Source organism: Poecilia latipinna, unplaced genomic scaffold, assembly GCF_001443285.1.
Source record: "Poecilia latipinna isolate Pla-1442-1.1 unplaced genomic scaffold, P_latipinna-1.0 Scaffold402, whole genome shotgun sequence".
Taxonomy (NCBI): Eukaryota; Metazoa; Chordata; class Actinopteri; order Cyprinodontiformes; family Poeciliidae; genus Poecilia; species Poecilia latipinna.
The window spans coordinates 329712-345946 of record NW_015113018.1 but is presented as its reverse complement, the minus strand read 5'-3'; the positions used below and the strand labels follow the sequence as shown (position 1 = coordinate 345946).

The following is a 16235-nucleotide window of genomic DNA, read 5'->3' as shown; positions in this document are numbered from 1 at the left end:
GGTTTTTTAAAAAAAGGGCCTTTTTTTTTCCCCAAATTAAAAAAAATTTTCCCCTTTTTTTTTTTAAAAAAAAAAAAAAAAAAAAAAAAAAAAAAAACTTAGGATGCAGTTGAAAACAAATATTTGCATACACTGCGTCAAAGAGCATAACAGCCGGTATGTAAATTCCATTTATATTTGATTTTGTGTTAAAAGAAAATCAGAAAATAATAATATAAATATGTATATGTAAATAGTTGGTCCAAGCTGCATGTAATTAAAACATTACTTTTTGACTTCCAAAGCTGCTAAACATCCTCACCATGTATTTGCTTTGAACTTTTTTGGTGTTTGACCTGGATAAAATTATTTATACTCTTTCTCTCCATGGTTGCCGAAAACATTATAATCAACAGGAAAAAAGGTCAAAAGATGCAAACGTAAAGTAGCGTCCAGTTAAAAGCACATGAAGGAAATACAAAAACAAAGCTGCATTTTTGGAAATGGTTAAAAGGGAGCAAAAGAAGCAAAAATAAAATAAATAAATAAAAATAACAGGAGACGGTACAGAGGGGATTTAGAGAGGGAAGGATACGGAGGTAGGGGTGAAGGAAGACGAGGTTAGGTGAGACAGGGTCAGACGGTTGGAGGAAGCTAATGTCTTTATTTCCTGGAGAGGTGGGACCTTGCATTTACCCCTGAGGTCATTGGTCACAGACAGGGTCACTGGGAGTGCTGTGAGTAGGGTATCTCAATACAGGGGGAGGTGTGGAAATATCTATATAAGAAAGAAAAAAAGTGGAGTGAACAAGAGACAGAGTGAAGACAGAATAAGAGGAAAAGAAAGAAAAGGAAGCCCTAGTTTGAGCCAAGAGTGGAATGTGCAAAGGTGGAAAGGTTGAGAGGGTGAGATGGTAAGAATACTCAAGGGAGAGAGGAAAGGGGGGCTACACAACCACACATGAAATAATTGTTGAGTGTAGAGAGTGTGTGTGGAGTAGTTCCTGTCACATACAGTAATATACTGGAGCTGACTGTAAGTGCATTTCTATCTGCATATTGTGTCTCAGACTGTCACTGTAGGCTTGTGCCAATGCATGAACGTGTTTTTCTTTGTCTCCAGAGACACGAGTTTACAGAGAAGCTGACAGATAAAAACAAACTGAGAGGCTGTACCACTCTTTCTCTAGAGAGTTGTTAGCGGTTATCGTCTTCACAAACAGCCTTCAATTGACGTAGATTATATTTGTCAAAAATAAAGTGTTTAAGCTTTATTTATTCCAACTTCTAACTTCATTACAAACAATTATAGGGTTACAATCTGATACTCTCTGACAAAAGATTAAATATGTCCTTATTGTTCCTCGAGAGTGTTGTTAGTACATTTGCTTCAATTTAATAATATGCTCCACACTCGTTAACAATAATAAAGGCAACACAGATCCAATATAATTCCGTTTCAAACTCTGAAGGTAATTCGGTCTTTAGCATTTCTCACAGTCAAACATTTAAACACTATTGTGTGTGTTTCCAAGTTTCACAACGCTTATATTCGCTGACAATGGATAGTGCAAGAGGTCTATTTCAGGCTACCACCAGTGTTATGAAGTCAATTAAGATTATTTAATTAAGCAGAACCACAGGTTAGGACCAACAGAGAGAAAGCATGGAATTGCAGAACATAAAAACATGAAAGACAAACGACAAATGAAGGCCTGGGATATTCAGTACTGAAAGAACAGAAGCAAAACTGTTTTTTGGTGACTGAAACTAAGTGTGAATAATAAACCCGATTGAGAAAATGAATTTGAAATATGAACAGCAGAACGGTAACATGGTTCAAATGCCTCACCCTTCAGAAACAGAGTCCCAAACTGAGAAAGAGTACCCTCTGCTGCACCGCATCAAGTTCCCACTAAAAATGCCACTTTAACATATATTGTTTTTTTTAAGCTATTATTGACTTTAGTCAGCTGCAAGACATATGACTATTTAAGTAAGGAAATTTATTTCTTTTTACACTGCTTTCGTTGTGTATATTGAGAGACCCCATTTGTCATTTTAAACATTGGACAGACTGGTTTTGGTCATCTTGAAGCATAATGATTATTTGTAAATGCATTCATTATATATTTTTTTAATTTACATAGAACATTCACAGGAAAGAAGAATGCCAACGACAGGACTCCTTTTCCTGTAGACTCCTTTTCTACAAATGTCAGGTTTTAAACATTTTACCTATTTTTGCTGGCGTTAGTGCAAAAATCTTAATCTTATAAATAACCAATTACAATCATCATTCTCCACACATTCATTCCTAATCCAAGAGGGATTGTACTTAAGTAACTGAATGACTCAGCAATTTGTCCTGGCTGCCAGATGACACACGATATTTGAATTCAGGTGTAAATTTCCCTCCTCTTGTTCTTTTGGTCCGCTGAATAGTGACTCAGCAGCACCAAATACAGCTCTGATATGAGTTTCTCTTTAAAGCCTTATTTCAGTCTCATTCAAGGGTTATTCTTGGTTCTGCTCTGAGTATTGGACATCTGTTTGACAGAATGAGTCAGTCAGCTATAAATATGAATGGCCTTTCTGCTCGGCCAACCACGTGGATTAGCAACTCTTCCAGCTTTTCCACTACACTCAAAACAAATGCTCTCTCTCTCTCTCTCTCTCTCTCTCTCTCTCTCTCTCTCTCTCCTGGTTCAACTAAAACATGCATACTCACTGGATGAAAGGTGCTGGGCTGACAATGGCCACACGCACACAAAAGTAAAACAATAAATCATAATTGTATGTTTTCTTGATGTTACACTTCAGTAACAGCCTCTTGCCCACACTTTTAAGAGCCATCATTACTACTAATATAGCAAAAAGGTTTATAATGAACCCCCACCTACTCACAGGTCAGTATTCATGGATTTACGTATTCCTATTCAGGTTTTTCTGTGCAATGTAGCTCCAAATTATTAATGGAAAATTTGCTTATTTGCACGTTTCTTCATGGAGCCCATTGTAATATTTAAAGGAAAATGCAGTTTGGGAAGCTGAAATAAACCACAATGCTACTTGACACTTAACTGGCTCTCGGATTGGTTCCAATCCAACCGCTTTTAGATTGCAGTTTCTGAAGCAGTCAATCTAAAAGCACAATTAATTTTCCTTGTGGCTGATTGGCTGTAACCCCAAAAGCAGAGATAAGGAAAACTGTAGATATTAACTGTGCTGTAGTGCCAAGGTGATTTCCACAGCACATATTCCAACATATTGAGATATTAAGGGAGTTATTAGGGTTTTTAAAGGAATCTCAAGTATTGACAGCAGGTAAATACCAGGTGTGTTCCACTTATCTCTAACTGACTGTGTCTGAGAATTCATGAAATTAAGGTTTCAACTGCATAATCAGCTGTAACTAGATTGTATATTATTTTTCACATTAAATTAACCTATTCAGTAGTCTACAGATCTCAGTTTTAGGACTTAAAGTTTTTTAGAGCAGAACTTTGAAATAATGGTTCCAAAAGGGTCTAGGCTCTGTTCAGTGATGTCATTTTCTTAAGTGTGACTGATTTTGTTTCCTACCAAGTCAAAAGTAAAGAGAAAACGTCAACAAAAGAAAAATGAAACATCAGAGACTTTTGGGGATTAGTTTAGAGGAACCTGTGACATTTACAGAGCCCTGGATGCTGTATATATATATATATATATATATAAAACACATATAGTATTTGGACTTATGGTACTGAAAGAGGAGAAAGGTGAAACTCTCTACTGAAAGGCTGGGATTCTCTTAGCCAGCATGTGTTTAATATCAATAATGGTGCAAAACTCTGTCCACCTTTGCACTTCTGTTTATATTGCATTAAACAAGAATATTCATGAACTTGTTTCTTTCACATCTGAAATACAGAAAATGGAGGAAATTGTGTTATTGACCTACATAGATAATTGTAGTTAGCATTAAAACAGTTCCCAATAGTTTTTCAACTTTCAAAATGAAAATGACCACCCCGAGTGTGACATCATTCTCAGATCTCAGGCTTCTGCGACCTGCCAAACATAAACCACGACTGAAAGGAAAGGTAATAAAACTGAAGTTTCTGTGAGACATTGCTCAGCTGGAAAGCATCACTGACAGCTCTTTCACAAAACTAATTTAAGTTTTATGAAAAATTATAATTGTACAGTTTGAACATAAAAAACTATTGTTTTTCTATTAGTTTTAAAGTCAGGCAGTCAAGAAAAAAACAAAACAAACAAAATAAAGCTCCTAAAATGACAAACATATCTTGCACCATTCCTACTAAAGAGAACAGTTGTGAAGAAGAAAAAAGTCATCCTTGTGGAGTGATGCCATTTTATCCAAATGTCAAATCAAAACACAGAGAAGGCGTGTAAATACAAAATATCTTTCAGAACATCTGAGCTATATTTTAGAATGACTCCATATAAAACATCCTCATTGTGATGTTCCATTAATTACTGCAAGAGCATAGTAATCCATGTGATTGTCGAGGATGATCTAGTTTCAACAAAATAACTAAGGCTGGCACATGATACTCTTTAGGAAAAAGTCACAAGTGACCACCAGTGCCTTGAATTACTGCTCACACACGGCTACACGCCACCAGTTATTATGCTTTGAGTGACAGAGACATTTACAAGGAAGTCTGATTAAACTAAGCCACTCAAGTGTTCTCATCCCTGGTTGGCACACATCAATATATTTATAATCACTGGTGTTAATAATAGCAACCAAGAGGCAACTATACACCCAGAAGACAGGTGACAAATAGATGCTTGGGTTAATAATAGCAGGAGATGGAAAAACTACTGTCCAAACTGTATATGGATCAAGAAGCAGAAGGGACATAAGGGTTGAGAAGGTCATTTTTAAAAAAATGTATGCGCTGTTCACACCCTCCCACTATGCTACAGCTCCTTCCCCACAACAGAGCCTGTTGTGAATGTGCACGCTAGTTTGCATGGCCACTGATGATAGCAAATAAAAAGTTTTCCTTTAATAGAAATGTGTTTCTCTTCCATTAGCAGAGCTGAAGTTCATACACGAGTGTGACTGACAGTGTTAAGACCTTCGTCGTGGTGCAGTTTTACAGATGGCAGTAGGACCACAGGATTTTTTCAGATTATGTGTCTCATATTACAACGTCAAGTAAAAGTTTTAACAAACATGCAAAAAAAAAAAAAAATAAATAAATAAAAATAAAGTTACATAGTGCAGCTTTTAGATTCACCACTAGCTTATGGAGAGATTGCAAAAGATGAAAAATATTTTTGTTATGCAAAGTCTGGAGAATCGTACAAAGGAATCCCATAGGAGTATACTGGTATTTAAATGAAAGACAGACATGAACTGGGAAAAAAAATTGTGTTGAAAATGTAGACATTTCTTTCAAAATTGAAAGAATGGAAATAGAAACAGTCTTCCCAAAAAGCAATGTTACTATAAACAAGGGGTTTACATTTTCATTATGTGGCCATTTTTTTAAAGTGTCAGAATTAAGTATTTTTCAGGCATAAATCAAACATAAGAAATTTGGCCTCTGTCTCTTTAAGAAGCTCCTACTCCTTCCAACGTAATAACTGCCATTTAACTCTTTAAGAGCTGCAAAACCTTAAAATGTTCCTCTCAAACTTTGATTAGCTGATAGATTCCTTGTATCAAACCATAAATGGTAGAAGGTAATATGGACCAGCTGTAATGTAGAAGTAAAACTTCCATAAAAACTGACCTTTCATTAGAAATCCTTGCATTATTTGGCTCTAAATAAAACAAGGCTTTGATAGAATTATGCTAAAGTCCCCCTAAATTAAAATTCCTCAGTTTTATTAAGAAATGAAAAAAAGAATATTATGAGACACAAGAAAATGTCTATTTTCACAAATGCAATGACTCACACCGGGTGATGTCCTATCTTTAGTAATTCTGTGAATACAGTGCTAAGGGGCAAAATATGCTGTCCTCCTGCTAATGAAGCTTTCAGCCCTGCACAACAACCACACAATGACAGCTGGCAGGGGAGGGGCAGGAACTACATGCCATGAAATAAGAGCGGGTAAAAATTGATTAGCAATTTTCATTTGCGCTAAGCTAAACAAAAGGAGCCTGCTTGCCCTACTCTGCATATCATCATGGGGTGGAGGAGGAGGAGGACGGTGGGCAGAGCCGGTGGGGTTGGGCTGGGATGGGAACTGATCTTTCAGTGCTCAAGGCACCCATTGTTTAGTTATAGAAGACGTGGGTGTGTGTTGGGGGAAGGCTTTGGGACAAAAGAAGACTATGTGCAGACAAGAGAACTGGGGATGAAGAAAGAACCAGGGCAAAGTGAAAAGATGTTGAGAGGCTTAGGTAAAGACAGTTGGAAAGGAGTATGAGGAAGTGAAGAAGGTGCGTACTTTGGACTGAGGATGACAAGAAATGCTGGGGGAAAAAAGAGGGCTCAAAGAACGGAAAGCTTGAACAGCAGGACAGAAAGAGGTAGAGGCCTGGGATTGATGGGAAGAAGTAATGGAAATAGGGAGGGGATATTTGGCAAGTCGGAGGGGATAAAGAGGTTGAATGTTGCCCAGGACTTCATGACTAATTCTGGAAATTGAAACCGGACCTGGATGGAGCCATCATGCACTTTGAACAACAAAAGCAAAGTGTCAGGAAGAAAAAAAAAATGACACCCTCTCATCACTTTCCAAGTTATTAAAACCATTGGATATATTGAATATAAAAGCTCCAACAATGGAGAAATTTGCCAACCCCAGGGGAAGAAAATGGAAAACGTATGCAGCACTGTGGCCAAGCCATGTTGTTGTATGGGCAGTTTTCTTGAGGGTTTTTTTGGCATGACCAGGAAGCTTGGCGGCTTATTGACAGAGGCACTAAAATGCATTTCACACACAAACACCCACCCATCAGACAAGGAGGCGCACACACAGCTTTAAATGCAAAACAGTGAAAAAATAGCAGCTGGTAGGGGAATGAGAAAAAAAAAAAAAAAACATCAACAACTTTTAACCAAAACACTGTACACAACTCTAAATTTAATTTTCTGCAAGATTAAGCACAGTAATGACTAGCTTTATAAAAACCCATAACTAATGGCTTCCAATGAGCCAATCTATAGGCATCGATCTGTTCAGTATCTCATAGACTCACAGTTTACAGCAAATAAATGAAGGAATAAAGAGGAAAAAGAGAAGGAAAAAGCAGAATAAGTACACCTTTAAACTGAAAAAGAAGACAAAAGAGTAGGATCTGATATCGAGAAAGAGGAAAATAAAATCTAAGACAAACTGAAGTGATAAAGGAATTTACAAGCAAAATAACAGGGTGAATAGAAAGTGATTTTAAGTTTCACATAACTAGGTTTTAAACACAATAGATTATTTTGCTCCATTATATGTTGGTTACCTCACTTGTTTCTCGCTCTTCACTTCTGACATTCTGTTTTTTTTTTCATTTTCATTTGTTGTTTAGTTGATAAGAACAGATAGCTGGAAAGTGTTTCAAAACAATCAGATGTAATGTTTGTAGCTAAAACTAATTTGAAATAACCATCTTTGGAAGGACCTTTAATAATTAAAAGTTTTAAAGGAAAAGGTGAGATTACCAGAAAATACAAATTTAACTTTAATGTTCAATAATTACTACCCCGGTACAAACAGTTTTCATTTCAGTCCATTCTTTGTCAGATCCTCCTTTTTTATGCCATAAAGTTATTTCCTAATGTTTAAAGGCAGTTTTTTAATCATCACACAGATGCTACGGTCAGCCTATTGGGACATTTTCAGCAATATTTCTCACACACTTAAGAAATGTAAGTATGAGTAATAAAAAAGATTGGACCTTTATTTTTTAATTGTACTTTTTTGGGTTAATTTTTACAAAGTAACTGAGTTTTCAGAGGTAAAGGAGTCATTGAAGTTTGAGCTTAAATATAATCGATTATATTTTAACTGAGATTTTAGATTTTAGCTCTTAAAATTTGAGCAAAAATCTCAGTTTAGAAGCTTGTTAAATCAATCCCACTCACAATAATTGTCTTGTCCCTAATGGGGTCAGGAGGGTTGCTGGTGTCTATCTCCAGCTAACGTTTGGGCGAGAGGAGGGGTCACCCTGTACAGGTCGCCCACTCATATATTGAGTTTTTGCATATATATATAAAAAAAAAAAATTCCCCTCTCACCCCCATATATATATATATATATATATATATATATATATATATATATATATATATATATATATATATATATATATATATATGCAAATAACCCCTCTGGTCTTCTTCTGCACTTAACAGCTTTTTTGTGGCTCATTGACTAAGAACTAAAGGTGGCAGCAAATGAGAATGAGGGGGACAAACTGAAATAAAACAATCCGCTGCTGAAAATGCACAGCGTCTTAAATCCAGAGAGGGCTGCTTCCATTAATCCCTGCGGATTAAACTTCTAAACAGTTCTATTCAAGCCAATTAATTCATGCATATATCCGTCTTCGGCTCTTTTCATGTCATTTAATATGATGGAGGGCAAACTCCTGGGAAATGGAGGGTGGGTGGGGGGGTGGATGTGCGTCAACATTAATGCACGCAATGCTGCACCACACAGCCATACATCTTGAAGCATGTACACACATTTTCACACATATCTACATGCTACAATGCCATGAATTCATGCAATTTGTAAGAGAATGGACGGTGGGAGTGTTAGGACTGAAAGGAGCCTCCAAAAGTTGACTGACATATTCTGACAGCTGAATACTAATCATGAGATCAACCTCAGGCTAAATCTACAGGATCTCACAGGGGCCTCTGGCTGGGAGAAGCATAAAAAGGATTAACAGTGAATACAGAAACCTTCTACAGAGCAGACAACCACCAGCTCAACAACTTACAATCTCAAGATGAAGACGGAAAAAAAACCCCAAACAGGTTGAATTTCACCATAAAGAAATGCCAGACCTGAAGTGAACTGATCGAAAAGAGAGTGGTGGAAAAAAAGAATACTAAAGGAATAAATGTGGTAAAATACTTTTTTAAATGACTTTGGTTTTTAAGCCACCACCACTAAAGAAGAAGACCAAAAGGCTACAACAGTAACGATATGTAAATCCTTAATAACATAAAAAGACTGTCTGCAACAGTTGCAGAATAATTCATTTCCTTTTTAAAATATTGTTGCTCATGATTTGGTGACTCAGTGACATCGTTTAGGTCTAAAGAGTGCAGCTGTGAAGCATCTGAAAAGGCCTCAAGTCTGCAGTTACACATCTATGTTAAAGTCAAGTCAAGTTGATTTGTACAGCCAATTTAAAGGGCTTCACATGACAAAAACAGAACAAAAAATAAATACATTGCTGTGGCAAGATAAAGAGAAAAAGCAACTATAAACAAAAGGGTTTTAAGCCTTGATTATAAATAAATCAGTGTTTCAGCATTTTAGTAGTTTTCTGGATCTTTGCTCCAGATTTGTGGTGCATAAAAACGGAATTTTGCTTCTCCATGTTTGGTTCTGATTCTGGGAATGCAGAGCAGACTTGAACCAGAAAAACCGAGTGGTCTGGAAGCTTTTAATATTTTTTGGTTCAAAGCTAACAAAAGCATTTTGAAGTGTGTTCTCTGAGCTACATGGAGTCAGTGTAAGTAGTGTGTTTTTCTTTGTGCGGTTTGCATCTGTGTGAATCTAAGCCGTCTGCCAGGTGGAAACTGCTGCGGAGTCTTAGTAGAAACCCAAATCACCTGGAAAGGTGACCAGATTACCTGAAGTTCAAATCAGGTTTGGTCTAAATTACAACTGCCATGTAAGTCAATCTGATTTTCTATTAAAAAAAATAGAACTATCAAAAATTGCAAGTGTACAGTAAAAGATATTTCAAAATATTTCAAAATGTATTTATTCAAGGTAACTGGCATGTGTACAAGAGGAACCAAAACATTAATACAAGGTTGACAACTAATACTTCACTGTTTTAGGACACAAAGTAGCAGCCATGATTTCTCTACATGTCCCGCAAAACTGTTCCACACATTTCCATAGATGAGCTCGTTGTTCAGTGGTAGCACCACTAGACTGTGGTATTTTAATAACTCTTTGATCAGTTAAGAACCTTCACAGTCAGTGGCGACACAATTAGCATCTTGGAACATTGTATGATACAAAACTGAGCTAATAAGTTTTTTGGGACTGACTGAATGGCCGCATGTTAAAATTGCAGCTACAATATGCAGAAAAGCTGTTTTAAACAGTGCAGTCCCTTAAAGAAGCTTATGCTGCACCAGTGCATTAACCTAATAATAGAATTTAATTTACTTCTCATGAAAGATATTAAGTTTGCCTAGCATATTTTATATATGTTGCTAATTAAAGATGTAGCCAGTTTTTGCTGAAACAGAGCTTAACATGCAGGGTAGCTTTACTCTTTTCCATATATGTCAACCAAATGCTTATTAATCATGTGGTGGAAACTGCAGTCCTATTCTCTATTCACTTTACAGTTTTATAAATATTATTTCTTAAATTTGGCCTTGCAGTCTTTGGTTAACCATGCAAACTGACAGATACACAATATCTGTGAGTAAAAAGATACAGTTCCTGGTACCGACCCTGATCTCACAATTGTTTGGTAATTTTCTCTAAGAAGTGCTGGTAGCACTACTCCTCTTACCTGATATTCTTGTTGTCGGGTGTCTGCTGCAAGCTGTCCTCACTCCTGAGATACTGAAATCAAAGAAAGAAGAGACACGTGCTGTAGCTAAAGCAGTTTTCTCACGTGAAGCCACGTAGCAAACAGTCTTAAAACTTTACATCTTTGTCGCTTCACGTCTTCAGCTGTGTGTCTTATCGCCATATTCCTTATTTTCGAGTCTTTTCAGAGGCGCCATGACTTCTGTCACTGTGATCAGACATCAGTTCGTCCCTCTGACCCAACTCGTGCACTAACCAGTGACATGCTTTAATTATTGAACGGCTGACCTCAATCGGTTGGCTAGAGCAGACTAAAACATATTGCACCATTCAGAAACGCATTACTACTATACACAAACTCGTGCAATTAACCACAATAGTAACTTGCAACTTTAATTTGTGCTAGTCATTTAATATGTTGTTCCTGGAGATAGTTTCTAAAGTCTAAGTATTTAAAAATATAGTCCAAACAACACACAAGAAATCAAAAGAATTGTCTTCAGACACAAGTCCGGGGAACGGTGCAGAAAGTTTTCTGTCACTTTGAAGGTCCCAATGAGCTCAGTGGTCTCCGTCATAAAAAAAAGCAAACTGCTCTGGTCTGTTGACTGAGTAAAGAGATTAAATTAATACACTTTGGGATAAGGTTGATGACAAAATGTTGAAAACGTGAATACTTTCCATGATGCACTGCAAATAAAATGCTAAATAAAGTTTCAGTGGAGTTTCCTTAAGAGGAAGAAAAGCATGAAATGTAAGTCATGATACAACTTGACAGAGTTGACTGGGAACATGACTCAAGTTAAATCTGGTTGTAACTCTGTCACAAGAAAGAAAATATATCTTTTGGTATGCGACGCATGTTTTACAGATGCTTTAATTTCATATCCAAATACATTCTGGAAAGAATGATCAGTGGTCACACTTGTCCTGTTACAAATGATCAAACACACTAGATGATACTAGATATGATTCCTAAGGCATGATACTACCAGAGCATTTATAGATTAGGATATCTGGTACATTAAGGCCCAATCCAAGGGAGAGGCAAGCTTTCCTTTCCTTTTTTTACCCACAGCACCAACCAAAGTCATCATGTCTAATGCAACAGAAATGGCACAGGTCTTCAGCGATGACATTCATTTCAACACTGTCCTCAGAAACATGAGTGACATGTTGACTCTCATTATATTTTGATGAGTGTAACCCAACTGGGCTCTATTGCGTGCTGCGTGGCTTGTGGCCTATGATTAGTTACAAATAGTTCAATGGGTCACACCATTTGGCTCTGATCCCGAGACCTCGGAGTTCAGACACACAACCTCCAAACCGCATGCTTACCGCTTGTGTAGGATCACAATGCTACTTTTCTATTACAGAAAATGACATGGAAATCAGTTTTTAAGGTATGACCTGTAAAATATTTAATTTTTAAACAATTGTTCCTTTGTTCAAGCCAAACACGAGTGTTACATTCTTCAGCTGGAACTGGCTGATAGGAAAAAGAACCACCACACTGAAATCTGTTTTAAATATACAATATGCCTTAAGATTTTTATTTATCCTGATACAATAACTTTAAAGAACCAACGTATGCATGTGCTTTCATTGCCTAAAATTGAAAAGCTAAGAGTAATTTATAGATGCATTCTGTATCAAACTTCTTCCAAATCTGCCGTGTCGTCCCACCAAATTCATTGAACTCTTAACTTTTTGTATACCTGCCTGCAAAATAATAATGTGACTTTAAAAGAAAAGAGGAAAAAAAGTTGTGGTTATTAGGAATGATCACTTAAGAAAAAAAAGTAGATTCAGGGCTTATATCACTTTTACTAAAAAACAAAGTTTCTTTCTGTTTGTTTTTAGCTTGGTTAAGGCTGTAACTGAAATAAGACAGAAATGTTACATAGATTAAAAAAAGAAGGAAATATGTGAAGGAAAAAAGCAGCAAAGTGTGAAACCATCACTTATCAGCTTCCAGGTGAGGTGAAATTCTAGGATGAACCTAAAATGCACTATAACCTTTACAGGTGAACTTATTGTGACGTTCTCAAAACTTTTCAATTAAATCTATGATATCCAGCAATAAAATGTCTTCAAATTTGTCTTGTTCCAACTTTAATTGCTCAGTATCTGGAAACGTGGCCAACTGGAACTGAAGAATTTTGTTCACTTCCTCAACTACAACCATGGCAGACTACAACTCAAAAACAATGCAGAAACTTGACGTTGTCATTCACAAATCCTCGCTGTGTTTTCTGATTGGTCAGAATGAAATACCTTACTGGGGCAAATCCAAGATGGAGCAAGATGAACGGAGATTGCATAGAAATGCAATCGCCATGCTGCCCAAAAGCCAAACATCCCTAACTTTTTGTGAGTAGAGTATTCAGAAAGTGACCAGATGAGACCAAAGTTTGACATTTTGCATCTTGACTGGGGAAATGTTCACTTTTCAGCAGAAAAACAAACATGCAGCTGGGGAAACATTTCGCTGGTTGAGATAAGAGCATATGCATTAGAATTGCTCAGTCAAATCCCAGACCTACATCGAAGACTAAGTCTACTAGCTAGAGATCTATATGTCCAAAACTTTAGAATTAATGTCCAAGTAAGTTTGTTTGTCTAATTTGGCTGAGCCTCAGCTGTCATGCAAAAAAGTATGGTCAAAAATGAGCGATGAGTACAAAGTTCATAGAAACATTGACAAAAAGAGCCTCACATGTAGTTAGAGAATTCAAGAAGAATATTTTGTAATAAAAATAGACCAGACACGTAACCATGCTAAAACTGATTCTATGTCTCTCTCACACACACACACGCATGCACGCGCGCACACACACACACACACACACACTACAAAAAGCAGTCAAACCAAGCTCTCAACATGGAGCTTCATGCATGCATGCACGTGTCTGTGAAGTTTGGCTCCGTCTTTCTTTAGTCCATACGGTGTTTTGTATTTGCCATAATCCCCTGTCAGCAACACTTAGGCAGGCAGACAATAGCAGAAGATCGGCAGCCAAACCCGCTTCACTCTGAGCTTGGCAGGTCAGCGTACAAACAGCATGTTTTACACACGTGTGTGTACACACACACACACGACCCCCTCCACCACCCTCCTCCACACACAGACACACACTACTGTGCTTTAACGTTCATGAAGCACGGGAAACACACATGTCCCACTGAGATGCAGGGTACTCACACCTTCTCCAGGCTCTCTTCAAAGAGTTGTGATGCAGTTCTCAAGGACACAGCTTTCTGAGATCCTCTTTTTCTCTCTCTCTTCTTACTCTGGCACACTCTCCCTGACTCCCACAATCTCTCATTTGCCTCTTGTTTGCAGGACAGCAGGTATAAGTGTGTTGCTGCCTTTTCCCCTCTTATCCTTTTCATTCCTTTTTCCTCTCTCCCTTTCTCTCTCTCAGCTCTACTCTACTTTTCGTCTGCAGCTGAGAAGCACAGCTCATACTCTGCCATGAAGCAGACCTCGCTTTTTTTTTTTTTTTCCCCAAGTGCTGGACAGTACAAGAAGGAGGAAGCGAGAGAAAGAGGACAGGAGAGAGAGAGAAGTGTTGAGCAAACAGACCAAACTAATGTGCCATTTCAGGTCACCGGTTTGGGTCCAGCTGCTGAAGAAAAACACAAGTAAAACAGATGTTTTAAGTCAGCTGTAAAAAGAAAAGAAAATAAAAGCACAAAGGATTCACAACAGCTAAATACAGAAAAATAATAAAATCTGGAAATGCTAAGAAAAATTAGCACATACATTAGATTAAGGACTACGAAGGGAATAACAAATGTAGAGTGATCGCTTGATCACTTGGTGGTGAAATGTGGAGAGAAAGCCAAAAAAGAATTACCTTAACTGTAGCTGTCTTTTCAGAAAAATGGTCCCAGTGGGACAGATCCAGAAAGAAACAAAACCAGAAAGCAGAAACAAACATCTATTTATGGAGCAGGGGGTCCAGTTTCCCAACTACACGCGCTTGCTGCTTTTTTGACAGCGTTACCAATTCAGCAGTTTACGGAGAAGGACTGTGTTTAATAAGGAAATTATGTGCACAGAATCATGATACAGAAAAAAAGCACACTCAGTTCTACAGTTTGCATCCAATATCTTGCATAATATCATAATAGGAAAACATCAGATTTTTTTCCAAGTCTTGAGTTTAAGTGAGAACACCTCAGAGAAACAACAGTCAGGCCAAATGGAGTAAACCACTTTTATTCACCAAATGTTGATAAAGTGTTAAAATGGTGAAAGAAAAAAAAACAAAACCTGATAAACATTTAGGTTAAGTGCATTTAATCTAATGATGGGTGAATGGCAAAGACAAAAAAGGAAGACAATATAAGCAGCAATGTCAATGTTGCTAGCAACCATGGTATTCATGTTGATTAACGTGCATTATCCTCTTTATGGAAAATAAATAAATCTAATCTAGAATCTTAAACACCTCGTCATGTATGGAGGTGGACGGATGACAGGGGATTTGTTTTCCAGCCACACAATCTGGTGCCTGTGCCACAAATCAGAATGACGGTAATTTCTGGACTAAAAATAAATTGTACATACATAGGCTGCACTTGAATTGGTACATGATGGTTTGATATGCAGCAGAGCAGATTATGGCAAAAAGGGGAAAATAAATAGCACCAAGCAAAATGTTGTGTTGAGAGCTGAGCACAAAAAAACTCTTTTACAACTACTGACATGAAACAAAATCGACCAAATATCCTCACTGTCATGTGGTCATGAAATATGTAATTTACCAAAAAACTTGTTTTTGTATAGGAGTTTCATATGGAGTCATAAATATGTTCTCCCCCCCCCCCTAATTTTATACAGTATCAACAGTTGTATCAGGCCACTGGTAAGGTCAGCTGGGAGGGTGTCGGGCTTCGATGCAGGTAAAGGGGGTTCTGGTCCTGTCTGATATCATCTAGTGTTGGACTTAAGTGAGACCATTAGAAGCAGCTACCTAACTCGTATGATGACGAGAGCAAATAAACAGAGTGATGTTGAGATTCTGTGGGACGTCCAAACACAAAAACAGATAAGACAGTAAAGTAACCAAACGTTGTGGTCATTAATAAGCAGCAGAGGACAGCTGTTGTAATTGATGTGGCCAAATGATAGAAACATCAGGAAAAGGAAAACGAAAGACAGGAGAAATACCACAGGTGCAGTGACCCGTACTGGAGAGACGGAGCCCCCGTACAAACATCTGACACCACAGTCCAGAAGAGCGCTCTCCTGTGGATAGTTAAGATACTGGGGTCGGTGAGAGAGATTGTTTATATTCTTTATTTTTCAATTTTTCTTTTTTTAGACTCTAGTGGCCTTTATTGTACAGTAAATAGGGAAAAGGAGAGAGGCAAAGACCCAAGAACAGGAATCGAACCCAGAACATCCATGTCTACTGTAACACATGGTATAGCCTCCCAGGTAGATCATCAACTTGTCTTACTCACTGACATGATTTTTTTTTTTTTTTTTTTACACACACTGAAAATGCCAATGCTATTACTGAAACCGTCATTAG

General features: G+C 37.4%; 1 protein-coding gene across 5 annotated transcripts in view; it reads right to left on the bottom strand.

The window, feature by feature from the left end:
* esrrga (estrogen-related receptor gamma a) overlaps positions 1-16235 on the bottom strand; it is a 254277-nt gene that overhangs the window by 122156 nt on the left and 115886 nt on the right. Inside the window, exons 1-2 of one of the 5 annotated variants that reach the window (XM_015037360.1) lie at positions 13894-14064; positions 10664-10716 (exon numbers count right to left, since the gene is read on the bottom strand). Coding sequence is in view for 1 of the 5 variants with exons in the window: in XM_015037362.1 (XP_014892848.1) it covers positions 10664-10716 (53 nt within the window). In the remaining 4 variants the exon portion in view is untranslated. Of the gene's footprint in view, positions 1-10663; positions 10717-13893; positions 14065-16235 lie in introns of those variants that run through there. The other 4 variants (XM_015037358.1, XM_015037361.1, XM_015037359.1 and 1 more) reach the window with 4 other exon arrangements.